Raw genomic sequence first — 26,811 nt, 5'->3', positions numbered from 1 at the left:
CTTTGCCCATATTGTACATATAAGTTCCCATTTTTAAGCAATCTTTCTTGAGGGAGATATGGTAAGTATGTCCGAAGGTGCTCATTTTTTGTGTGAGGAAGATTTCAGTATAGTTTCAAGTGGTCGGTGTGAATTAACAATGAATTTTAACATGACATCTTTCTGGGCATCTAGGCGTCTATGGAGGTGACCCTGAAAACAGAAGTGGAATCTGGTGCTAGCGGTTTTAGTGTGACTGGTGGAGGAAGTGAAGGAATATTTGTAAAACAAGTGCTCAAGGAATCCCCTGCTTCGAAAATATTCAGTTTGAGAGAAGGTACAGTCTGATATTCTGGATTTTTTAAAAACACTATTATCTAGAAATTTGATAAAAAATAAAAATCACAAAGTTTGTGTATAAGTACACACACACAATCATATTTTCAGTTACTAGTAAAAATAGGTCCCCGTCCTGCAAACACCAATACACATGTTTAACTTTACTCCCATGAGCAGTTTGCAGGCTCAGTACCTGAAATAATAATGAAATATGGATTTCCTATAAATCATGGAATACACTACTCTTCACTAGAACTAGTCAGTAATTTATATCTATATCTATATACACAATTAATTCATTAAATTTCAAAGATAAAAGTAACTTACATCTATGAAGACTGTGGCCCAATATGCAGTAAGCCTTTTATGAACTATTATGTGCATGAATACACAATAATACAATAAATAATACTATTTAAACAAATAAAACTCCAAAGCATACATATTAAAACAAATCATGATATGCTTTATATAATCATCATATGTTTATGACCCTTCATGTTTATATGATCATCAAGAAAAATGTGATTTGAAAAACTGCATGATATAGCAAACTGATATCTTAAAATAAAATGTCTGGTACCATTTGCAGGTGATCAGCTATTAAGTGCCACAATATTTTTTGATAATATCAAATATGAAGATGCACTCAAGATTCTACAATATTCCGAGCCATACAAAGTACAATTCAGCCTCAAAAGAAAACTTGGTGGGAAAGAAGAGCTAGAAAAAATACATTCTACAGTACAACCCAAGAAGGAAAAAATAAGTCAGGTAAAATTATTTCTGTATCATGTTAGAAAGAATAGGAAAATACTACAAACGTCCATTATATAGTACCATTGGAGATGGGAAAATACAGGCCCTTGTCCCGCAAACACACACATGCTTCACTTTACTACCTTTATGATACTGTTGGACAAAACCTGCAGTGCTCACTCAGGGTGAAATCCACTCCTATGCAGAAAGCCAGCACAAAAACTATGCACCTCTTCAGTCCAAATTAAGCCCTGTCTACAAGGGAGTATTTCACTTAAGTCCTTAATCAAGCTAAACTTACATTGAATATGATGGTAGTTTAGTTTTGGTGAAGGGAGGACTCAGAGTCTGACCCAGCTTCCATTACAGTGAACGGAAACAGGAACAGGTCCAGAGTGAGAAAAGGATTTGGTTCTTCGACTATAAACTAGTGATAGAGAAAATATAAAATCATCAAACAGTAAGGACAAATTTTTAGAAGATATTTTTAGTCACAATGTTTTAGAGTTCAACTAGGTATCCTAGGGATCTGAGACTGCTCCAAATGAAGTCAGTATTAGCCATGGTTGGAATATTTCAACATATAAAATGTCAACAAAAAATGGCTGTTCTTTTGAGCACCTATAGTCAATACTGGTTTAGTCACTGACATCTGTCACAACAGAATCTAATCATGGGTTTCCATCTGATTAAAATGTATCTTATTTCTCACTTTGCAAATTGAATAATCTCAGAATAAAATATATTTAGGAGTTGCTGTTGACTACAAGCCAGGATATTTTACATAGAATCTAGACTTCGGTAGCTATATACATCTATTAACTTAATATAATAATTTCATTTCATGTAACTTTTGATTGTATTGCACCCTCAATTTTTAGTGTGTTTATATGTCCAAAAAGTAGCTGATTTTAAACAAAACAAGATGAACATTATACACATTTTATATTCATATTTACAAAAAACAACCTCTTCTTCAGGAAAAAGAGCTTAATGAAAAAATTCCTGGAACAACACTGGAAATTTCAGAAAAGATTATTTCAGAAGACGACAAGGAAAAGGAAATTGTAAAAAAAAGGTTGGGAAGAACAAAACAACCCAGAAAAGAGAGATTGTCATGGCCCAAATTCCAGTCAATGAAAAATAAAAAGATTTTGGGGCATAGACGATCTCATAGTACATCAGATGCATATGAGCATGCAATACAAGATATTTCCCCAACAAGCACTGACACTGAGTCACAATTACAAGAAGAAGAATTCTGTGCTAAAGAGAAAAAAGGAAGCCAAAAGAAACTGAAGTTCCCTAATATTGGATTCAAAATGCATAGAACAAAAGCAGAAACAGAAGAGAAGCAGAGATTAGAAATAAAAACCGTGACACCAACAAAAAAGGATAAAATACGAAAAGAAGATATCAGCATGGAAATTCCAGAAATACTAACTGTACAATATACTATGTCTTCTGCATATGAAACAAAAGCAGGTGAAATACAAGAAAATGTCAAAAAAAACTTAAAAGACATGGAAAATGGCTTACCAATCTATACAAAGAAGTGCCCTGAAGTTGAAATTAACATTAAAAAACAAAAGGACCAGATAGCAATATCTAAACCTACTATTACAACACCACAAATACCACCAATAACAACACAAATATCAAAACCTACATCAGAAATACAAACACCTGGTCTCAAAGACACACAAAGCAAACAAATACCGCAAGCATTACCAAGGACCAGAAAAAAGAAACAAAAAGGTTCATCAGAACAAAAACCCACCAAAATTCTTCTACAAGGTCCTGGAGAAGGAATAACAAATAAAGAAATGAGGGATCACCTAGAACACAGTTCTATTCAAATAAAAGGTCTAGAAATAAAAACAACAACAAAAGAAACAGGACAAACAAAACAAGAAAAAGAGAAAAATGAAGAATGGGAGCAGGATCAGATGAAAATATCAGATATACAACAAGAAAAGTGTGGAATTGGCATCAATAAGGGAAAGCAGCCAGAAAGTGAAATCACATTACACAAACTGGAAACTGACATGCACAAGAAAACAGTAAAAATGGAAGGACTGGAAATTGATAAGGAGGTCCCAAAAGCACCAGTGCAAATTGATCCTATGACAGAAGGCTCAGGCTGGAAAATCCAAAAGCCATCACTCAAAATGCCCAAAATGCCTAAAGCAGACCTTCAAGCACCAAAGGTGGACATCACCCTCCCATCAGTAGACGTTCCTCTTCCAAAGGCCGAGGTGGACATTCAAGGCCCAGAAGCAACAGCTAAAGCGGTAAAGATAGAAGGTGAAATAAAAGCCACAGATAAAGATGCGAAAGGAAAAGATAGTAAGTTCAAAATGCCAAAATTCAGTATGCCTTCATTTGGCTGGTCCACCACAAAAGAGATCAGTGGTGGAGAAGCAGATGTTGAAGCAAGCCTCAAAGAGCCCCAGGTGACAGTGCCGTCAGCTGGGGCAGAAGGAGAGATAACACTGTCAGGACCCGCAATCCAGGCTCCAAGTGCTAAACTGGAAATTGGGACTTCTGCAGGAAAAGATGGTGAGAAGGGGAAACTTAAAATGCCTGATGTTAAGCTGCCGAGTGTGAAGCTTCCCAAAGTCAAGGCTCCCCAGGAACAGGTCAGTCTGCCAAAGGTAGAGGCAGATATTGCCCTTCCCAAATCACAAGCCGAAATGAAAGAGGGGGGATTTGAAGTGAAAGTTCCCGCCATGGAAAGCAGTATTGAAGTTGAGACAGGGAAAGCAGAGGCAACAGGGATGCAAATACACATGCCAAAAGTCAAGATGCCTTCTACGGGATTTTCTAAACCTGAAATCAAAGCTCCCAAAGTAGATGTGGATGTTACTTTACCCAAAGGCGATGTCTCACTTCCCACGTGTGATGTCAGTCTTCAAGAAGCTGACCTGAAAGCAGCCTCCGTTCCTGCAGATGTCAAAATCTCAGCACCTGGAGTCAAGATTCCCAAAACAGAAGGTTCCTTTGAGCTGAAGGGTCCAGGAATTGAAGCGAAAGCACCATCAGCTGAAATTGCGGTGGAGGGAGCAGAGGTGAAAACTGCCGGTTTGGAAGGGAAAATTCAAATGCCTAAATTTGAAAAGCCAAAGTTTGGAGTTTCACTTCCAAAAGGCAAAGTGCCAGAAGGCGAGATCAGCTTACCCAAAATGGAAGCTGACATTCCCAAGCCAAAAGTCAAAGGCCAAGTGGGTGCAATCGGCGTGGAAACCCCAACGCCAGCAGTGGAAGCTGATGTTCCTGACCTAGAGACTGAAGCTTCCGGCTGGAAAATACAAATGCCATCACTCAAAATGCCCAAAATGCCTAAAGCAGCCCTTCAAACACCAAAGGTGGACATCACCCTCCCATCAGTAGACGTTTCTCTTCCAGAGGCGGAGGTGGACATTCAAGGCCCAGAAGCAACAGCTAAAGCGGTAAAGATAGAAGGTGAAATAAAAGCCACAGATAAAGATGCGAAGGGAAAAGAAAGGAAGTTCAAAATGCCAAAATTCGGCATGCCTTCATTTGGCTGGTCCACCACAAAAGAGATCAGTGGTGGTGTAGCAGATGTTGAAGCAAGCCTCAAAGAGCCCCAGGTGACAGTGCCGTCAGCTGGGGCAGAAGGAGAGATAACACTGTCAGGACCCGCAATCCAGGCTCCAAGTGCTGAACTGGAAATCGGGACTTCTGCAGGAAAAGATGGTGAGAAGGGGAAACTTAAAATACCTGATGTTAAGCTGCCGAGTGTGAAGCTTCCCAAAGTCAAGGCTCCCCAGGTACAGGTCAGTCTGCCAAAGGCAGAGGCAGATATTGCCCTTCCCAAATCACAAGCCGAAATGAAAGAGGGGGGATTTGAAGTGAAAGTTCCCGCCATGGAAAGCAGTATTGAAGTTGAGACAGGGAAAGCAGAGGCAACAGGGATGCAAATACACATGCCAAAAGTCAAGATGCCTTCTACGGGATTTTCTAAACCTGAACTCAAAGCTCCCAAAGTAGACGTGGATGTTACTTTACCCAAAGGCGATGTCTCACTTCCCACGTGTGATGTCAGTCTTCAAGAAGCTGACCTGAAAGCAGCCTCCGTTCCTGCAGATGTCAAAATCTCAGCACCTGGAGTCAAGATTCCCAAAATAGAAGGTTCCTTTGAGCTGAAGGGTCCAGGAATTGAAGCGAAAGCACCATCAGCTGAAATTGCGGTGGAGGGAGCAGAGGTGAAAACTGCCGGTTTGGAAGGGAAAATTCAAATGCCTAAATTTGAAAAGCCAAAGTTTGGAGTTTCACTTCCAAAAGGCAAAGTGCCAGAAGGCGAGATCAGCTTACCCAAGATGGAAGCTGACATTCCCAAGCCAAAAGTCAAAGGCCAAGTGGGTGCAATCGGCGTGGAAACCCCAACGCCAGCAGTGGAAGCTGATGTTCCTGACCTAGAGACTGAAGCTTCCGGCTGGAAAATACAAATGCCATCACTCAAAATGCCCAAAATGCCTAAAGCAGACCTTCAAGCACCAAAGGTGGACATCACCCTCCCATCAGTAGGCGTTTCTCTTCCAAAGGCCGAGGTGGACATTCAAGGCCCAGAAGCAACAGCTAAAGCGGTAAAGATAGAAGGTGAAATAAAAGCCACAGATAAAGATGCGAAAGGAAAAGAAAGTAAGTTCAAAATGCCAAAATTCGGCATGCCTTCATTTGGCTGGTCCACCACAAAAGAGACCAGTGGTGGAGTAGCAGATGTTGAAGCAAGCCTCAAAGATCCCCAGGTGACAGTGCCGTCAGCTGGGGCAGAAGGAGAGATAACACTGTCAGGACCCGCAATCCAGGCTCCAAGTGCTGAACTGGAAATCGGGACTTCTGCAGGAAAAGATGGTGAGAAGGGGAAACTTAAAATACCTGATGTTAAGCTGCCGAGTGTGAAGCTTCCCAAAGTCAAGGCTCCCCAGGTACAGGTCAGTCTGCCAAAGGTAGAGGCAGATATTGCCCTTCCCAAATCACAAGCCGAAATGAAAGAGGGGGGATTTGAAGTGAAAATTCCCGCCATGGAAAGCAGTACTGAAGTTGAGACAGGGAAAACAGAGGCAACAGGGATGCAAATACACATGCCAAAAGTCAAGATGCCTTCTACGGGATTTTCTAAACCTGAACTCAAAGCTCCCAAAGTAGACGTGGATGTTACTTTACCCAAAGGCGATGTCTCACTTCCCACGTGTGATGTCAGTCTTCAAGAAGCTGACCTGAAAGCAGCCTCCGTTCCTGCAGATGTCAAAATCTCAGCACCTGGAGTCAAGATTCCCAAAATAGAAGGTTCCTTTGAGCTGAAGGGTCCAGGAATTGAAGCGAAAGCACCATCAGCTGAAATTGCGGTGGAGGGAGCAGAGGTGAAAACTGCCGGTTTGGAAGGGAAAATTCAAATGCCTAAATTTGAAAAGCCAAAGTTTGGAGTTTCACTTCCAAAAGGCAAAGTGCCAGAAGGCGAGATCAGCTTACCCAAGATGGAAGCTGACATTCCCAAGCCAAAAGTCAAAGGCCAAGTGGGTGCAATCGGCGTGGAAACCCCAACGCCAGCAGTGGAAGCTGATGTTCCTGACCTAGAGACTGAAGCTTCCGGCTGGAAAATACAAATGCCATCACTCAAAATGCCCAAAATGCCTAAAGCAGACCTTCAAGCACCAAAGGTGGACATCACCCTCCCATCAGTAGGCGTTTCTCTTCCAAAGGCCGAGGTGGACATTCAAGGCCCAGAAGCAACAGCTAAAGCGGTAAAGATAGAAGGTGAAATAAAAGCCACAGATAAAGATGCGAAAGGAAAAGAAAGTAAGTTCAAAATGCCAAAATTCGGCATGCCTTCATTTGGCTGGTCCACCACAAAAGAGACCAGTGGTGGAGTAGCAGATGTTGAAGCAAGCCTCAAAGATCCCCAGGTGACAGTGCCGTCAGCTGGGGCAGAAGGAGAGATAACACTGTCAGGACCCGCAATCCAGGCTCCAAGTGCTGAACTGGAAATCGGGACTTCTGCAGGAAAAGATGGTGAGAAGGGGAAACTTAAAATGCCTGATGTTAAGCTGCCGAGTGTGAAGCTTCCCAAAGTCAAGGCTCCCCAGGTACAGGTCAGTCTGCCAAAGGTAGAGGCAGATATTGCCCTTCCCAAATCACAAGTCGAAATGAAAGAGGGGGGATTTGAAGTGAAAATTCCCGCCATGGAAAGCAGTACTGAAGTTGAGACAGGGAAAACAGAGGCAACAGGGATGCAAATACACATGCCAAAAGTCAAGATGCCTTCTACGGGATTTTCTAAACCTGAAATCAAAGCTCCCAAAGTAGACGTGGATGTTACTTTACCCAAAGGCGATGTCTCACTTCCCACGTGTGATGTCAGTCTTCAAGAAGCTGACCTGAAAGCAGCCTCCGTTCCTGCAGATGTCAAAATCTCAGCACCTGGAGTCAAGATTCCCAAAATAGAAGGTTCCTTTGAGCTGAAGGGTCCAGGAATTGAAGCGAAAGCACCATCAGCTGAAATTGCGGTGGAGGGAGCAGAGGTGAAAACTGCCGGTTTGGAAGGGAAAATTCAAATGCCTAAATTTGAAAAGCCAAAGTTTGGAGTTTCACTTCCAAAAGGCAAAGTGCCAGAAGGCGAGATCAGCTTACCCAAGATGGAAGCTGACATTCCCAAGCCAAAAGTCAAAGGCCAAGTGGGTGCAATCGGCGTGGAAACCCCAACGCCAGCAGTGGAAGCTGATGTTCCTGACCTAGAGACTGAAGCTTCCGGCTGGAAAATACAAATGCCATCACTCAAAATGCCCAAAATGCCTAAAGCAGACCTTCAAGCACCAAAGGTGGACATCACCCTCCCATCAGTAGACGTTTCTCTTCCAAAGGCCGAGGTGGACATTCAAGGCCCAGAAGCAACAGCTAAAGCGGTAAAGATAGAAGGTGAAATAAAAGCCACAGATAAAGATGCGAAGGGAAAAGAAAGGAAGTTCAAAATGCCAAAATTCGGCATGCCTTCATTTGGCTGGTCCACCACAAAAGAGATCAGTGGTGGTGTAGCAGATGTTGAAGCAAGCCTCAAAGAGCCCCAGGTGACAGTGCCGTCAGCTGGGGCAGAAGGAGAGATAACACTGTCAGGACCCGCAATCCAGGCTCCAAGTGCTGAACTGGAAATCGGGACTTCTGCAGGAAAAGATGGTGAGAAGGGGAAACTTAAAATACCTGATGTTAAGCTGCCGAGTGTGAAGCTTCCCAAAGTCAAGGCTCCCCAGGAACAGGTCAGTCTGCCAAAGGCAGAGGCAGATATTGCCCTTCCCAAATCACAAGTCGAAATGAAAGAGGGGGGATTTGAAGTGAAAGTTCCCGCCATGGAAAGCAGTACTGAAGTTGAGACAGGGAAAACAGAGGCAACAGGGATGCAAATACACATGCCAAAAGTCAAGATGCCTTCTACGGGATTTTCTAAACCTGAAATCAAAGCTCCCAAAGTAGACGTGGATGTTACTTTACCCAAAGGCGATGTCTCACTTCCCACGTGTGATGTCAGTCTTCAAGAAGCTGACCTGAAAGCAGCCTCCGTTCCTGCAGATGTCAAAATCTCAGCACCTGGAGTCAAGATTCCCAAAATAGAAGGTTCCTTTGAGCTGAAGGGTCCAGGAATTGAAGCGAAAGCACCATCAGCTGAAATTGCGGTGGAGGGAGCAGAGGTGAAAACTGCCGGTTTGGAAGGGAAAATTCAAATGCCTAAATTTGAAAAGCCAAAGTTTGGAGTTTCACTTCCAAAAGGCAAAGTGCCAGAAGGCGAGATCAGCTTACCCAAGATGGAAGCTGACATTCCCAAGCCAAAAGTCAAAGGCCAAGTGGGTGCAATCGGCGTGGAAACCCCAACGCCAGCAGTGGAAGCTGATGTTCCTGACCTAGAGACTGAAGCTTCCGGCTGGAAAATACAAATGCCATCACTCAAAATGCCCAAAATGCCTAAAGCAGACCTTCAAGCACCAAAGGTGGACATCACCCTCCCATCAGTAGACGTTTCTCTTCCAAAGGCCGAGGTGGACATTCAAGGCCCAGAAGCAACAGCTAAAGCGGTAAAGATAGAAGGTGAAATAAAAGCCACAGATAAAGATGCGAAGGGAAAAGAAAGGAAGTTCAAAATGCCAAAATTCGGCATGCCTTCATTTGGCTGGTCCACCACAAAAGAGATCAGTGGTGGTGTAGCAGATGTTGAAGCAAGCCTCAAAGAGCCCCAGGTGACAGTGCCGTCAGCTGGGGCAGAAGGAGAGATAACACTGTCAGGACCCGCAATCCAGGCTCCAAGTGCTGAACTGGAAATCAGGACTTCTGCAGGAAAAGATGGTGAGAAGGGGAAACTTAAAATACCTGATGTTAAGCTGCCGAGTGTGAAGCTTCCCAAAGTCAAGGCTCCCCAGGTACAGGTCAGTCTGCCAAAGGCAGAGGCAGATATTGCCCTTCCCAAATCACAAGCCGAAATGAAAGAGGGGGGATTTGAAGTGAAAGTTCCCGCCATGGAAAGCAGTATTGAAGTTGAGACAGGGAAAGCAGAGGCAACAGGGATGCAAATACACATGCCAAAAGTCAAGATGCCTTCTACGGGATTTTCTAAACCTGAACTCAAAGCTCCCAAAGTAGACGTGGATGTTACTTTACCCAAAGGCGATGTCTCACTTCCCACGTGTGATGTCAGTCTTCAAGAAGCTGACCTGAAAGCAGCCTCCGTTCCTGCAGATGTCAAAATCTCAGCACCTGGAGTCAAGATTCCCAAAATAGAAGGTTCCTTTGAGCTGAAGGGTCCAGGAATTGAAGCGAAAGCACCATCAGCTGAAATTGCGGTGGAGGGAGCAGAGGTGAAAACTGCCGGTTTGGAAGGGAAAATTCAAATGCCTAAATTTGAAAAGCCAAAGTTTGGAGTTTCACTTCCAAAAGGCAAAGTGCCAGAAGGCGAGATCAGCTTACCCAAAATGGAAGCTGACATTCCCAAGCCAAAAGTCAAAGGCCAAGTGGGTGCAATCGGCGTGGAAACCCCAACGCCAGCAGTGGAAGCTGATGTTCCTGACCTAGAGACTGAAGCTTCCGGCTGGAAAATACAAATGCCATCACTCAAAATGCCCAAAATGCCTAAAGCAGACCTTCAAGCACCAAAGGTGGACATCACCCTCCCATCAGTAGGCGTTTCTCTTCCAAAGGCCGAGGTGGACATTCAAGGCCCAGAAGCAACAGCTAAAGCGGTAAAGATAGAAGGTGAAATAAAAGCCACAGATAAAGATGCGAAAGGAAAAGAAAGTAAGTTCAAAATGCCAAAATTCGGCATGCCTTCATTTGGCTGGTCCACCACAAAAGAGACCAGTGGTGGAGTAGCAGATGTTGAAGCAAGCCTCAAAGATCCCCAGGTGACAGTGCCGTCAGCTGGGGCAGAAGGAGAGATAACACTGTCAGGACCCGCAATCCAGGCTCCAAGTGCTGAACTGGAAATCGGGACTTCTGCAGGAAAAGATGGTGAGAAGGGGAAACTTAAAATGCCTGATGTTAAGCTGCCGAGTGTGAAGCTTCCCAAAGTCAAGGCTCCCCAGGTACAGGTCAGTCTGCCAAAGGTAGAGGCAGATATTGCCCTTCCCAAATCACAAGCCGAAATGAAAGAGGGGGGATTTGAAGTGAAAGTTCCCGCCATGGAAAGCAATATTGAAGTTGAGACAGGGAAAGCAGAGGCAACAGGGATGCAAATACACATGCCAAAAGTCAAGATGCCTTCTACGGGATTTTCTAAACCTGAACTCAAAGCTCCCAAAGTAGACGTGGATGTTACTTTACCCAAAGGCGATGTCTCACTTCCCACGTGTGATGTCAGTCTTCAAGAAGCTGACCTGAAAGCAGCCTCCGTTCCTGCAGATGTCAAAATCTCAGCACCTGGAGTCAAGATTCCCAAAATAGAAGGTTCCTTTGAGCTGAAGGGTCCAGGAATTGAAGCGAAAGCACCATCAGCTGAAATTGCGGTGGAGGGAGCAGAGGTGAAAACTGCCGGTTTGGAAGGGAAAATTCAAATGCCTAAATTTGAAAAGCCAAAGTTTGGAGTTTCACTTCCAAAAGGCAAAGTGCCAGAAGGTGAGATCAGCTTACCCAAGATGGAAGCTGACATTCCCAAGCCAAAAGTCAAAGGCCAAGTGGGTGCAATCGGCGTGGAAACCCCAACGCCAGCAGTGGAAGCTGATGTTCCTGACCTAGAGACTGAAGCTTCCGGCTGGAAAATACAAATGCCATCACTCAAAATGCCCAAAATGCCTAAAGCAGACCTTCAAGCACCAAAGGTGGACATCACCCTCCCATCAGTAGACGTTTCTCTTCCAAAGGCCGAGGTGGACATTCAAGGCCCAGAAGCAACAGCTAAAGCGGTAAAGATAGAAGGTGAAATAAAAGCCACAGATAAAGATGCGAAGGGAAAAGAAAGGAAGTTCAAAATGCCAAAATTCGGCATGCCTTCATTTGGCTGGTCCACCACAAAAGAGATCAGTGGTGGTGTAGCAGATGTTGAAGCAAGCCTCAAAGAGCCCCAGGTGACAGTGCCGTCAGCTGGGGCAGAAGGAGAGATAACACTGTCAGGACCCGCAATCCAGGCTCCAAGTGCTGAACTGGAAATCAGGACTTCTGCAGGAAAAGATGGTGAGAAGGGGAAACTTAAAATACCTGATGTTAAGCTGCCGAGTGTGAAGCTTCCCAAAGTCAAGGCTCCCCAGGTACAGGTCAGTCTGCCAAAGGCAGAGGCAGATATTGCCCTTCCCAAATCACAAGTCGAAATGAAAGAGGGGGGATTTGAAGTGAAAGTTCCCGCCATGGAAAGCAGTATTGAAGTTGAGACAGGGAAAGCAGAGGCAACAGGGATGCAAATACACATGCCAAAAGTCAAGATGCCTTCTACGGGATTTTCTAAACCTGAACTCAAAGCTCCCAAAGTAGACGTGGATGTTACTTTACCCAAAGGCGATGTCTCACTTCCCACGTGTGATGTCAGTCTTCAAGAAGCTGACCTGAAAGCAGCCTCCGTTCCTGCAGATGTCAAAATCTCAGCACCTGGAGTCAAGATTCCCAAAATAGAAGGTTCCTTTGAGCTGAAGGGTCCAGGAATTGAAGCGAAAGCACCATCAGCTGAAATTGCGGTGGAGGGAGCAGAGGTGAAAACTGCCGGTTTGGAAGGGAAAATTCAAATGCCTAAATTTGAAAAGCCAAAGTTTGGAGTTTCACTTCCAAAAGGCAAAGTGCCAGAAGGCGAGATCAGCTTACCCAAGATGGAAGCTGACATTCCCAAGCCAAAAGTCAAAGGCCAAGTGGGTGCAATCGGCGTGGAAACCCCAACGCCAGCAGTGGAAGCTGATGTTCCTGACCTAGAGACTGAAGCTTCCGGCTGGAAAATACAAATGCCATCACTCAAAATTCCCAAAATGCCTAAAGCAGCCCTTCAAACATCAAAGGTGGACATCACCCTCCCATCAGTAGACGTTTCTCTTCCAGAGGCCGAGGTGGACATTCAAGGCCCAGAAGCAACAGCTAAAGCGGTAAAGATAGAAGGTGAAATAAAAGCCACAGAAAAAGATGCGAAAGGAAAAGAAAGTAAGTTCAAAATGCCAAAATTCGGCATGCCTTCATTTGGCTGGTCCACCACAAAAGAGACCAGTGGTGGAGTAGCAGATGTTGAAGCAAGCCTCAAAGATCCCCAGGTGACAGTGCCGTCAGCTGGGGCAGAAGGAGAGATAACACTGTCAGGACCCGCAATCCAGGCTCCAAGTGCTGAACTGGAAATCGGGACTTCTGCAGGAAAAGATGGTGAGAAGGGGAAACTTAAAATGCCTGATGTTAAGCTGCCGAGTGTGAAGCTTCCCAAAGTCAAGGCTCCCCAGGTACAGGTCAGTCTGCCAAAGGTAGAGGCAGATATTGCCCTTCCCAAATCACAAGTCGAAATGAAAGAGGGGGGATTTGAAGTGAAAATTCCCGCCATGGAAAGCAGTACTGAAGTTGAGACAGGGAAAACAGAGGCAACAGGGATGCAAATACACATGCCAAAAGTCAAGATGCCTTCTACGGGATTTTCTAAACCTGAAATCAAAGCTCCCAAAGTAGACGTGGATGTTACTTTACCCAAAGGCGATGTCTCACTTCCCACGTGTGATGTCAGTCTTCAAGAAGCTGACCTGAAAGCAGCCTCCGTTCCTGCAGATGTCAAAATCTCAGCACCTGGAGTCAAGATTCCCAAAATAGAAGGTTCCTTTGAGCTGAAGGGTCCAGGAATTGAAGCGAAAGCACCATCAGCTGAAATTGCGGTGGAGGGAGCAGAGGTGAAAACTGCCGGTTTGGAAGGGAAAATTCAAATGCCTAAATTTGAAAAGCCAAAGTTTGGAGTTTCACTTCCAAAAGGCAAAGTGCCAGAAGGCGAGATCAGCTTACCCAAGATGGAAGCTGACATTCCCAAGCCAAAAGTCAAAGGCCAAGTGGGTGCAATCGGCGTGGAAACCCCAACGCCAGCAGTGGAAGCTGATGTTCCTGACCTAGAGACTGAAGCTTCCGGCTGGAAAATACAAATGCCATCACTCAAAATGCCCAAAATGCCTAAAGCAGACCTTCAAGCACCAAATGTGGACATCACCCTCCCATCAGTAGACGTTTCTCTTCCAAAGGCCGAGGTGGACATTCAAGGCCCAGAAGCAACAGCTAAAGCGGTAAAGATAGAAGGTGAAATAAAAGCCACAGATAAAGATGCGAAGGGAAAAGAAAGGAAGTTCAAAATGCCAAAATTCGGCATGCCTTCATTTGGCTGGTCCACCACAAAAGAGATCAGTGGTGGTGTAGCAGATGTTGAAGCAAGCCTCAAAGAGCCCCAGGTGACAGTGCCGTCAGCTGGGGCAGAAGGAGAGATAACACTGTCAGGACCCGCAATCCAGGCTCCAAGTGCTGAACTGGAAATCGGGACTTCTGCAGGAAAAGATGGTGAGAAGGGGAAACTTAAAATACCTGATGTTAAGCTGCCGAGTGTGAAGCTTCCCAAAGTCAAGGCTCCCCAGGTACAGGTCAGTCTGCCAAAGGCAGAGGCAGATATTGCCCTTCCCAAATCACAAGCCGAAATGAAAGAGGGGGGATTTGAAGTGAAAGTTCCCGCCATGGAAAGCAGTATTGAAGTTGAGACAGGGAAAGCAGAGGCAACAGGGATGCAAATACACATGCCAAAAGTCAAGATGCCTTCTACGGGATTTTCTAAACCTGAACTCAAAGCTCCCAAAGTAGACGTGGATGTTACTTTACCCAAAGGCGATGTCTCACTTCCCACGTGTGATGTCAGTCTTCAAGAAGCTGACCTGAAAGCAGCCTCCGTTCCTGCAGATGTCAAAATCTCAGCACCTGGAGTCAAGATTCCCAAAATAGAAGGTTCCTTTGAGCTGAAGGGTCCAGGAATTGAAGCGAAAGCACCATCAGCTGAAATTGCGGTGGAGGGAGCAGAGGTGAAAACTGCCGGGTTGGAAGGGAAAATTCAAATGCCTAAATTTGAAAAGCCAAAGTTTGGAGTTTCACTTCCAAAAGGCAAAGTGCCAGAAGGCGAGATCAGCTTACCCAAAATGGAAGCTGACATTCCCAAGCCAAAAGTCAAAGGCCAAGTGGGTGCAATCGGCGTGGAAACCCCAACGCCAGCAGTGGAAGCTGATGTTCCTGACCTAGAGACTGAAGCTTCCGGCTGGAAAATACAAATGCTATCACTCAAAATGCCCAAAATGCCTAAAGCAGACCTTCAAGCACCAAAGGTGGACATCACCCTCCCATCAGTAGACGTTTCTCTTCCAAAGGCCGAGGTGGACATTCAAGGCCCAGAAGCAACAGCTAAAGCGGTAAAGATAGAAGGTGAAATAAAAGCCACAGATAAAGATGCGAAGGGAAAAGAAAGTAAGTTCAAAATGCCAAAATTCGGCATGCCTTCATTTGGCTGGTCCACCACAAAAGAGATCAGTGGTGGTGTAGCAGATGTTGAAGCAAGCCTCAAAGAGCCCCAGGTGACAGTGCCGTCAGCTGGGGCAGAAGGAGAGATAACACTGTCAGGACCCGCAATCCAGGCTCCAAGTGCTGAACTGGAAATCGGGACTTCTGCAGGAAAAGATGGTGAGAAGGGGAAACTTAAAATACCTGATGTTAAGCTGCCGAGTGTGAAGCTTCCCAAAGTCAAGGCTCCCCAGGTACAGGTCAGTCTGCCAAAGGCAGAGGCAGATATTGCCCTTCCCAAATCACAAGCCGAAATGAAAGAGGGGGGATTTGAAGTGAAAGTTCCCGCCATGGAAAGCAGTATTGAAGTTGAGACAGGGAAAGCAGAGGCAACAGGGATGCAAATACACATGCCAAAAGTCAAGATGCCTTCTACGGGATTTTCTAAACCTGAACTCAAAGCTCCCAAAGTAGACGTGGATGTTACTTTACCCAAAGGCGATGTCTCACTTCCCACGTGTGATGTCAGTCTTCAAGAAGCTGACCTGAAAGCAGCCTCCGTTCCTGCAGATGTCAAAATCTCAGCACCTGGAGTCAAGATTCCCAAAATAGAAGGTTCCTTTGAGCTGAAGGGTCCAGGAATTGAAGCGAAAGCACCATCAGCTGAAATTGCGGTGGAGGGAGCAGAGGTGAAAACTGCCGGTTTGGAAGGGAAAATTCAAATGCCTAAATTTGAAAAGCCAAAGTTTGGAGTTTCACTTCCAAAAGGCAAAGTGCCAGAAGGCGAGATCAGCTTACCCAAAATGGAAGCTGACATTCCCAAGCCAAAAGTCAAAGGCCAAGTGGGTGCAATCGGCGTGGAAACCCCAACGCCAGCAGTGGAAGCTGATGTTCCTGACCTAGAGACTGAAGCTTCCGGCTGGAAAGTACAAATGCCATCACTCAAAATTCCCAAAATGCCTAAAGCAGCCCTTCAAACATCAAAGGTGGACATCACCCTCCCATCAGTAGACGTTTCTCTTCCAGAGGCCGAGGTGGACATTCAAGGCCCAGAAGCAACAGCTAAAGCGGTAAAGATAGAAGGTGAAATAAAAGCCACAGATAAAGATGCGAAAGGAAAAGAAAGGAAGTTCAAAATGCCAAAATTCGGCATGCCTTCATTTGGCTGGTCCACCACAAAAGAGATCAGTGGTGGTGTAGCAGATGTTGAAGCAAGCCTCAAAGAGCCCCAGGTGACAGTGCCGTCAGCTGGGGCAGAAGGAGAGATAACACTGTCAGGACCCGCAATCCAGGCTCCAAGTGCTGAACTGGAAATCGGGACTTCTGCAGGAAAAGATGGTGAGAAGGGGAAACTTAAAATACCTGATGTTAAGCTGCCGAGTGTGAAGCTTCCCAAAGTCAAGGCTCCCCAGGAACAGGTCAGTCTGCCAAAGGCAGAGGCAGATATTGCCCTTCCCAAATCACAAGCCGAAATGAAAGAGGGGGGATTTGAAGTGAAAGTTCCTGCCATGGAAAGCAGTATTGAAGTTGAGACAGGGAAAGCAGAGGCAACAGGGATGCAAATACACATGCCAAAAGTCAAGATGCCTTCTACGGGATTTTCTAAACCTGAAATCAAAGCTCCCAAAGTAGACGTGGATGTTACTTTACCCAAAGGCGATGTCTCACTTCCCACGTGTGATGTCAGTCTTCAAGAAGCTGACCTGAAAGCAGCCTCCGTTCCTGCAGATGTCAAAATCTCAGCACCTGGAGTCAAGATTCCCAAAATAGAAGGTTCCTTTGAGCTGAAGGGTCCAGGAATTGAAGCGAAAGCACCATCAGCTGAAATTGCGGTGGAGGGAGCAGAGGTGAAAACTGCCGGTTTGGAAGGGAAAATTCAAATGCCTAAATTTGAAAAGCCAAAGTTTGGAGTTTCACTTCCAAAAGGCAAAGTGCCAGAAGGCGAGATCAGCTTACCCAAAATGGAAGCTGACATTCCCAAGCCAAAAGTCAAAGGCCAAGTGGGTGCAATCGGCGTGGAAACCCCAACGCCAGCAGTGGAAGCTGATGTTCCTGACCTAGAGACTGAAGCTTCCGGCTGGAAAGTACAAATGCCATCACTCAAAATTCCCAAAATGCCTAAAGCAGCCCTTCAAACATCAAAGGTGGACATCACCCTCCCATCAGTAGACGTTTCTCTTCCAGAGGCCGAGGTGGACATTCAAGGCCCAGAAGCAACAGCTAAAGCGGTAAAGATAGAAGGTGAAATAAAAGCCACAGATAAAGATGCGAAAGGAAAAGAAAGTAAGTTCAAAATGCCAAAATTCGGCATGCCTTCATTTGGCTGGTCCACCACAAAAGAGACCAGTGGTGGAGTAGCAGATGTTGAAGCAAGCCTCAAAGAGCCCCAGGTGACAGTGCCGTCAGCTGGGGCAGAAGGAGAGATAACACTGTCAGGACCCGCAATCCAGGCTCCAAGTGCTGAACTGGAAATCGGGACTTCTGCAGGAAAAGATGGTGAGAAGGGGAAACTTAAAATACCTGATGTTAAGCTGCCGAGTGTGAAGCTTCCCAAAGTCAAGGCTCCCCAGGTACAGGTCAGTCTGCCAAAGGCAGAGGCAGATATTGCCCTTCCCAAATCACAAGCCGAAATGAAAGAGGGGGGATTTGAAGTGAAAGTTCCCGCCATGGAAAGCAGTATTGAAGTTGAGACAGGGAAAGCAGAGGCAACAGGGATGCAAATACACATGCCAAAAGTCAAGATGCCTTCTGCAGGATTTTCTAAACCTGAACTCAAAGCTCCCAAAGTAGACGTGGATGTTACTTTACCCAAAGGCGATGTCTCACTTCCCACGTGTGATGTCAGTCTTCAAGAAGCTGACCTGAAAGCAGCCTCCGTTCCTGCAGATGTCAAAATCTCAGCACCTGGAGTCAAGATTCCCAAAACAGAAGGTTCCTTTGAGCTGAAGGGTCCAGGAATTGAAGCGAAAGCACCATCAGCTGAAATTGCGGTGGAGGGAGCAGAGGTGAAAACTGCCGGGTTGGAAGGGAAAATTCAAATGCCTAAATTTGAAAAGCCAAAGTTTGGAGTTTCACTTCCAAAAGGCAAAGTGCCAGAAGGCGAGATCAGCTTACCCAAAATGGAAGCTGACATTCCCAAGCCAAAAGTCAAAGGCCAAGTGGGTGCAATCGGCGTGGAAACCCCAACGCCAGCAGTGGAAGCTGATGTTCCTGACCTAGAGACTGAAGCTTCCGGCTGGAAAATACAAATGCCATCACTCAAAATGCCCAAAATGCCTAAAGCAGACCTTCAAGCACCAAAGGTGGACATCACCCTCCCATCAGTAGACGTTTCTCTTCCAAAGGCCAAGGTGGACATTCAAGGCCCAGAAGCAACAGCTAAAGCGGTAAAGATAGAAGGTGAAATAAAAGCCACAGATAAAGATGCGAAAGGAAAAGAAAGTAAGTTCAAAATGCCAAAATTCGGCATGCCTTCATTTGGCTGGTCCACCACAAAAGAGACCAGTGGTGGAGTAGCAGATGTTGAAGCAAGCCTCAAAGAGCCCCAGGTGACAGTGCCGTCAGCTGGGGCAGAAGGAGAGAGAACACTGTCAGGACCCGCAATCCAGGCTCCAAGTGCTGAACTGGAAATCGGGACTTCTGCAGGAAAAGATGGTGAGAAGGGGAAACTTAAAATGCCTGATGTTAAGCTGCCGAGTGTGAAGCTTCCCAAAGTCAAGGCTCCCCAGGAACAGGTCAGTCTGCCAAAGGTAGAGGCAATTATTGCCCTTCCCAAATCACAAGCCGAAATGAAAGAGGGGGCATTTGAAGTGAAAGTTCCCGCCATGGAAAGCAGTATTGAAGTTGAGACAGGGAAAGCAGAGGCAACAGGGATGCAAATACACATGCCAAAAGTCAAGATGCCTTCTACGGGATTTTCTAAACCTGAACTCAAAGCTCCCAAAGTAGACGTGGATGTTACTTTACCCAAAGGCGATGTCTCACTTCCCACGTGTGATGTCAGTCTTCAAGAAGCTGACCTGAAAGCAGCCTCCGTTCCTGCAGATGTCAAAATCTCAGCACCTGGAGTCAAGATTCCCAAAACAGAAGGTTCCTTTGAGCTGAAGGGTCCAGGAATTGAAGCGAAAGCACCATCAGCTGAAATTGCGGTGGAGGGAGCAGAGGTGAAAACTGCCGGTTTGGAAGGGAAAATTCAAATGCCTAAATTTGAAAAGCCAAAGTTTGGAGTTTCACTTCCAAAAGGCAAAGTGCCAGAAGGCGAGATCAGCTTACCCAAAATGGAAGCTGACATTCCCAAGCCAAAAGTCAAAGGCCAAGTGGGTGCAATCGGCGTGGAAACCCCAACGCCAGCAGTGGAAGCTGATGTTCCTGACCTAGAGACTGAAGCTTCCGGCTGGAAAATACAAATGCCATCACTCAAAATGCCCAAAATGCCTAAAGCAGACCTTCAAGCACCAAAGGTGGACATCACCCTCCCATCAGTAGACGTTTCTCTTCCAAAGGCCGAGGTGGACATTCAAGGCCCAGAAGCAACAGCTAAAGCGGTAAAGATAGAAGGTGAAATAAAAGCCACAGATAAAGATGCGAAGGGAAAAGAAAGTAAGTTCAAAATGCCAAAATTCGGCATGCCTTCATTTGGCTGGTCCACCACAAAAGAGATCAGTGGTGGTGTAGCAGATGTTGAAGCAAGCCTCAAAGAGCCCCAGGTGACAGTGCCATCAGCTGGGGCAGAAGGAGAGATAACACTGTCAGGACCCGCAATCCAGGCTCCAAGTGTTGGACTTGAAATTCCAAGTAGTTCTGGAAAAGATAGTGTTAAGGGGACATCTAAAATGCCTCATTTTAAAATTCCAAAGGTTTCAATTTATAATATACCGAAATCTGAAATTAGTGATCCCAACTTGCAGGCTGATGTTTTTGACCCTATAACTGAAACTAATGTAATAGCTGAAGGAATACCATTGAGGTTTTCAGGCCCTGAGAGTAGCGTGGACCTTCCTGAGTGTGGAGAAGATGCAAGGGTCAAAAGTGTTAATTTACCAAAATTTTGTATTCCTGATTTGGGTTTTTCCAAAGTTGATATCAGTGCCCGTATAGCTGACCAGGATGCAAACTTACTGAAAGATGATGTCACTCTTACTAAGTATCACATGAGTATTCAAGAACCCAAAGTGATATCTGGGTCTGCTGTTGATGATGTAAGCATTCCAGAGACAGATATTAAAGTTGCAGTGACAGAAAGTTCCACTGAGCTGAAGAGTCCAGAAATAGTTGCTAAAATACCATCTGTTGACGTTGCTATAGATAGAGGGGAAGTGAAGCTTGACGGTTTCGAAGGGAAGACTAAAATGCCTAAATTCCAAAAGATGAAGTTTGGAATTTCACTGCCTAAGGGAAAAATTCCAGAGAGTGAGATCAGCCTATCCCAAATGGAAGCTGACATTTCCAAACCAAAAGCGATAGCTGAGGTTACTGAGATTGCTATTGAAACTTCATCTTTTGATGTTAAATGTGAAGTCTCTGATGCAAGAACAGAAGTGTCAGGCTTAAAAATGCAACTGCCATCGCTCAAAATGCCTCAAATACCTAAAGCTGACGGAGCACCTAAGGTGGACATCAGCCTCTCATCAGTTGATGTTACCATGCCAACAACAAAGTTAGACATTCAAGGCCCAGATTTAGAAAGTAAAGTGGTCAAGACTGAGAGTGAAATAAAATCTGGAGAAAAAGACATTGAAGGGAAAGAAAGCAAGTTCAAAATGCCAAAATTCAAACTCCCATCATTTCGCTGGTCACCAAAGAAAGAAGCAGTTGTTACATGTGATACTGAAGCAACCCTTGAGGAGCCTACTTTGGCCTCTTCATTAGGAGAAACAGAAGCTGAATTAACATTAACTGTAGCTGAGGTTTGTTGCCCAAGTGTGGATCTCGAAAGTGATATGCCTATAGGTGAGAAGGAGAAAATTAAAAAGCCTCAGTTCAGCATGCCAAAGATATCACTTCCTAAAATGAAGGGGCACAAAGCACAGGTCTCTCTGCCAAAATTGGAAAGTGATGTTAGTGGTCCTAAACCAGAAAATGAAGGAGATGTTTCAGTGCAGATATCAGAGAAAGGAAGCAGTGGAGATGGAGAAGGAATTGCCATAAAAATGCCAAAGGTTAATATCTCTACTTCAGAATTTTCAAAACCAGAAATCAAAGCTCCCAAAATGGATGTGGATGTTAGCTTACCTATGGTTGATGTCAAGCTTCCTACATATGATGTGACTATTCAACAAGCTGACTTGAAACTGACGTCTGCTGGTGCTGATGTCAGCCTGTCAGCCCCAGATATTAAGATTCCAACATCAGAAGGGTCCATAGAGTTGCAAAGTCCAGAAACAGGAGTTGAAGGAATATCAGCTGGAATTGTTGTGGATGGAGCAGAGCTGAAAGCTGAAGGTCTTGAAGGGAAGATTAAAGTGCCCAAATTCCAAAAGCCAAAGTTTGGAATTTCACGTCGTAAAGGGAAAGTGCCAGAGAGTGAGATCAGCTTACCCAAAATGGAAGCTGATATTCCCCAGCTAAAAGCGATGACAGATATTATTGACGTTGCTGCGGAAGCGCCAACAGTAGAAGTTGAATCTGCCATCCCTAATGCAGAAACAGAATCTTCAGGCTGGAAAATCAAAATGCCCAAAATACCTGAAGCTGATATTAAGACACCCAAAGTTGACATTAACCTCCAATCCAATGTTTCTGTTCCAATGGCAGAGATTGGTATTCAAGATTCAAATATGGCATCTAAAGCAACAATGGTTGAGGGAGAAATAAAACCTGGAGATACAGATATGGAAGGGAAAGAAGGACATTTCAAGTTGCCAAAATTCAAATTGCCATCATTTAGTTGGTCACCAAAAAAAGAAGCAAGCATTAAAGCCGATTTTGAAGAACTTCTGGAAGAGCCTAAAATTACTGTATCATCAGGCAAAACAGACACAAAACTAGCAGAAATTGTAACTGAGGATCAGGGTCCAAGCATGGATCTTGCTATTGAAATATCTACAGGGAAAAAAGAACAAAAAAGCCAAATTAAAAAGCCTCAATTTATCATACCTAAAATTTCATTCTCCAAAATTAAGGTTCCTAAATCTCAGGTGAATCTGCCAAAAGTGGAAGCTGATGTTACTGTTCCTAAACCAGAAAGAGATGGAGAAGACTTAGTGCAGATACCTGATATAGAAAGCAGTCATACCAAAAGCATAGAAGAGGGAGCACAAATAAGCATAAAAATGCCAGAAGTTCAGATTCCTACTTTGGAATTTTCCAAACCAGAAATCAAAGTTCCCAAATCAGACATGGACATTAGCTTACCTAAGGTTGATGCCACCTTTCCTACAGATGATGTGAGTCTTGAACAAGCTGACCTCAAATCAGGGTCTGCTGGTGATGATGTCAGCTTGTCCACGGGTATTAAATTTCCCACAGCAGAAGCTTCCATTGAGCTGAAGAGTCCAGAAACAGGAATCGAAGGACCATTGGCGGTGGATGGAGCAGAAGTGAAAGTTGAAGGTCTTGAAGGGAAGATGACAATGCCTAAATTCCAAAAGCCAAAGTTTGGAATTTCACTTCCAAAAGGAAAAAGACCAGAAAGTGAGACCAGCTTACCCAAAATGGAAACTGGAGTTCCCCAGCTTACAATGACAACAGATATTGCTGACATTGCTGTGGAAGCTCCAATACTAGAAGTTAAATCTGATGTCTCTGATGCAGAAATAGAGGTTTCAACTGGGAAAATGAAAATGCCTCAAGTTTCTATCACTGACATTAAAGCTCCAGAGATGGACGTTAGTCTCCCATCCATTTCTCTTTCAACCACAGAGGTGGCCTTTCAAAGCCCTGAGGTGGAGGATATGAAAGTGCAAGGAGAACATGAAATGAAGTCTGGAGAAATTCAGACTGAAGAACATCAGAGCTGGTTTAAAATGCCAAAATTTAGAATGCCAACATTTGGTCGGTCATCTTCTAAGGGAAAAAGAGATGACATTGATAGTGAAGGGAGCCTGGAAAAGCCGCAAGTAAGTGCTCCTTCTGCTGAAATGCAAACTGAAATAGAAGCTCCTGAATATGCAACATCATTGCCACATGTGGACACTGAATCTGCTGCTGGAAAGGATGTTTTGGAAGGTAAAATCAAATCTGCTAAAGCAGAGATTCCAAAAGTGGGAGTTTCTCTCCACAAAGGTAAAAGTTCTGATGTTACCTCACCAAAGTTTGAAGCAGAAATTTCACTACCTCCAGAAAAAGCAGTCATTAAAGTGAGCATTCCTGAAATGGAAACTTATGCTGATGTAGTTAAACGCGGTGCTGAAGGACAACAATTGAAAACACATACTCCAAAAGTCATGATACCTAAGGTAGAACTCTCTACATCAGAAATTAGTGCTTCAAAAACTGGGGTGGACATCAGCTTACCAAAAGCTGACATTACACTCCCTAAATGTGATCTGACCCTTCAAGAACAAAAAGCCAAATCAGAGTGTGCAGAGGTTCCAACAGCAGAACATTCCATTGAGCTGAAGAGTCCAGAAATAGGAGCCAAAGCACCATCTGTTGAAATTGCTTTGGATGGAACACAGAAGAAATTAGATGTCGTTCCAAAAGTAGAGCTGGACATTCTACACCCAGGTGAAGGAGTTAAAACTGAAAAGCGAGGGGGTGTGATAAAATCTACAGGAAAGGATGTTCAAGGAAGAGAAAGTAAATTAAAAATGCCAAAATTCAGTGTACCCTCATTTGGATGGCCTGCCACAAAGGGAACAGGAGATGTTGCTGATGTTAAAACCAACCTTGAAGAGACCAAGATAGGTGCTCCGGGAATTAAAATGGATACTGAAATAAGTGTTGTAGACCATGAAATAAAATTTCCAGCTGAAAGTGTTGAAAAGGCTATTTCTGCAGGAGTCAGGGTGAAAGCAGAAGATGGAGATGAAGCAAGCAAAATGAAAACATCTAAATTTAAGATGCCAAAGTTTGGAGTGTTACATTCAAAAGCAAAGGGTTCTGAAGTTGATGTCTTTCTCCCAAAGTTAGAGGCTGATGTTTCACTGCCTAAAACTGAACTAGGCATAGTGGAAATCCAGTTTAAAAAAGCAGATGGCTCCATTGACCTGCAAAGTCCAAGTTCAGACATTATGGAATCATCAACCAGGATTTCAGAGGACAAGGCAGACAAACAAACTGAGGGTGTAGAGGTAAATATTAAAATTCCCAAGTTAAAAATACCAGCGTTCACTTACAATGCACCCACAGCTGAAACTGACGTTTCAACATCAAAAGTGGCAACAGACTTGAAAGGTGCTGGTACTGACATTGAAGCACCAAAACTGGAAGTAAGCACTAAGATTCCTAAAGAAAGACCAGAATTTGCGGGTGGTAATATCCAAAGGCCATCAGTCAAAATTCCAACATTGGCTGAACGTGACATTAAAACCCCACAGGAATACGTTAAGCTCCCATCCACAGACTCTTCAGTTTCAAAAGCAGCACTACAAATTCAGGGACCATTTGCAGAGGGTAAAGAAATAAAGACACAAGGTGAAGTTGAATCTGGACATGTTGATATCGAAACACATGAGACTTACTCCTCTCAGATAGTGAAAGAATCTGAGATTCCTTCATCAGAAATTAAAACTGCTAGTTTTGGATTTTCACTTCTCAAAGTGAAGATACCTGAGTCACATGTTAAACTAGACATGCCAGTCAAACTGCAGTCTTATTCAGAATATAAACATGAGGTGTCTGAGAGTGAAGTTCACCAACCTAAACTTTCTGATGAAAATTTAGGGGTAGCAATACAAAAGAGTGACACTGCTGAGTTTAAATTATCTGGCAAACCACAAAGTGAAACTGATGATTCTAATGATGTCATATCTTCCAGTGTCAGTTTGCCAAAACTGAAAACATTTACAGTTGAAGTACAGCCTTCCAGTAAACTTGGAGACACTCAATCTGATAAGCAACCAGAGGAAATAGCTGTATCTCCTCTCTCTAAAGATGGTGAAATAGCTAAAATACCAGAAAATGAAGAAAAAGATATGAAGGATCAAAAAGAAAAAACTGACAGTAAAAGATCTTCTGGCAGATTCAAATTTTGGCTTCCAAGTATTGGGTTTTCTTCCTCCCTTGATGACACAGGCTCAGATTCCAAACCTGAAGTCCAAAAATCAATTCCAGAAGAAACCCAACCTGTTGACTCTTCTGCATCAGATATTGACTCTTCTAAACAAACTGAAAAAACTGGATGGTTTAGATTTCCCAAATTAGGCTTCTCATCCCCATCAAAAAAGGCTAAGAACATTGACAAAGAAGAAGAGACAAATCTAAAAGAAATGAAAACTTCAGATGATGAAAGTCCATCAGAGAAACCTGAAACATTTTTTGATGCAGAAGAAAATTTATCACCTAAAGAAGAAACAAGTAAGGGTGAAGAAAATGAAAACACAGGGACCTCATCTAATGTCCAAGTTTCTGGTGCTATAGTGACATCATCAGCAAGAACTGAATTAATCTTGTTGGAGAGGGAAAGAGCTAGCCAGCAAAGTATTCTTGAAAAGACCACCAAATGAGTGTTTTTTTCTGATCTATACATATATGGAAAATCTGAAGGTAGAACAAACTAAGAGAAAAACATATGCCGAAAAATGCTGTCTTCCCAGAGAGTTTTCCAGAAGAAATGAAAGTGGAACAGAACTTAAAACTGACATTGATGAAAACAGTCTGTGGATCATTCCTCACCACACTGGCATTTGCAAGCACATGAACATACTGTAGGTCCCAATGAAACATTTGTTTCATGAGATGTACCCAAGAAGAAACACACAACTGCTGAGGAAAAAGAGGCATTCACACTTTTATCAAAGTCTGATAAAATTCTCCTAACCATGCAAAATAAAGTGTTGAATGGAGCAAAGATAGTGAAAAGATTTTATTAAATATAATTCTCTAAAACATGCCGGTTGTGTTTAGGTTATAGATTATTTGCAAAAATGAATATAAAGCTAGTGCTATGAGGACTAGAAATATACATAACTGTTTAGATTTTATTTTATTAAATATATTTCTGCCTTGATGTTGCTTTCTTATAAAAATATATTTTCTTTATCTTAGATAGAGCAATATTTGTATTCCGTGATCATTTTAAAATGTAGAACAAACAGAAATAATACAGTAGATATGACAATCCTTCCCCCCCTCACCCCCCAGTTAGTAGCGTGGATAATATTTAGCCTTAAAAAAAAATAAAAACTTCAGGAAATGCTCCAGATTCCTGAAAAATATATACTGCTGATTCACATATTCAAAATACAAAAATAAAATATGGCAACTGAGAGGAAGAATAAAAAAAATTGGGGTAAGAAAGTTCACTATGTATATATTTATCAGAATAGTTAATGCATAGAATGGGGCGCATATGTGAGTGAAATCACTGGAAAGGTTTTTCCAGAGAAATAAGATGTAAATAGTTAGTTATTTACCTTTTGTTTATATCAATGCTTCTCTTAAGTACATGACCAAAAAGGTAATACCATATACGTTAGCCATCACTATACATGTATTACTAGAATGTTGAATGTATTCTCACTTCACAGTACAGTCACTGTATTGATAATAAATGCAACAACATTATTATTGTAATCATTTTTTGATTATGAAAACTACAATACAATATTGCTTGAAAGGTTGGGGTAAGCCTAACTCTCTGGTGAAGCTGATGTAGCTGCAACTTCAGTT

General features: G+C 43.8%; 1 protein-coding gene across 2 annotated transcripts in view; it reads left to right on the top strand.

Moving 5' to 3' along the window:
* Nucleotides 1-26,811, top strand: part of AHNAK2 (AHNAK nucleoprotein 2) — a 100,915-nt gene extending 74,104 nt beyond the window's left edge. For both annotated transcript variants that reach the window (XM_074956346.1, XM_074956347.1), the window contains exons 5-7: nucleotides 175-316; nucleotides 911-1,092; nucleotides 2,058-26,811. In XM_074956346.1, coding sequence (XP_074812447.1) covers nucleotides 175-316; nucleotides 911-1,092; nucleotides 2,058-25,646 — 23,913 coding nt within the window. In that variant the 3' untranslated portion in view covers nucleotides 25,647-26,811. The remainder of the gene's footprint in view (nucleotides 1-174; nucleotides 317-910; nucleotides 1,093-2,057) is intronic.

The sequence above is a fragment of the Natator depressus genome, chromosome 6 (genome assembly GCF_965152275.1).
Source record: "Natator depressus isolate rNatDep1 chromosome 6, rNatDep2.hap1, whole genome shotgun sequence".
Lineage (NCBI taxonomy): Eukaryota > Metazoa > Chordata > Testudines > Cheloniidae > Natator > Natator depressus.
The sequence above is the reverse complement of the archived record's forward strand: the minus strand, read 5'-3'. Positions and strand labels throughout refer to the sequence as shown.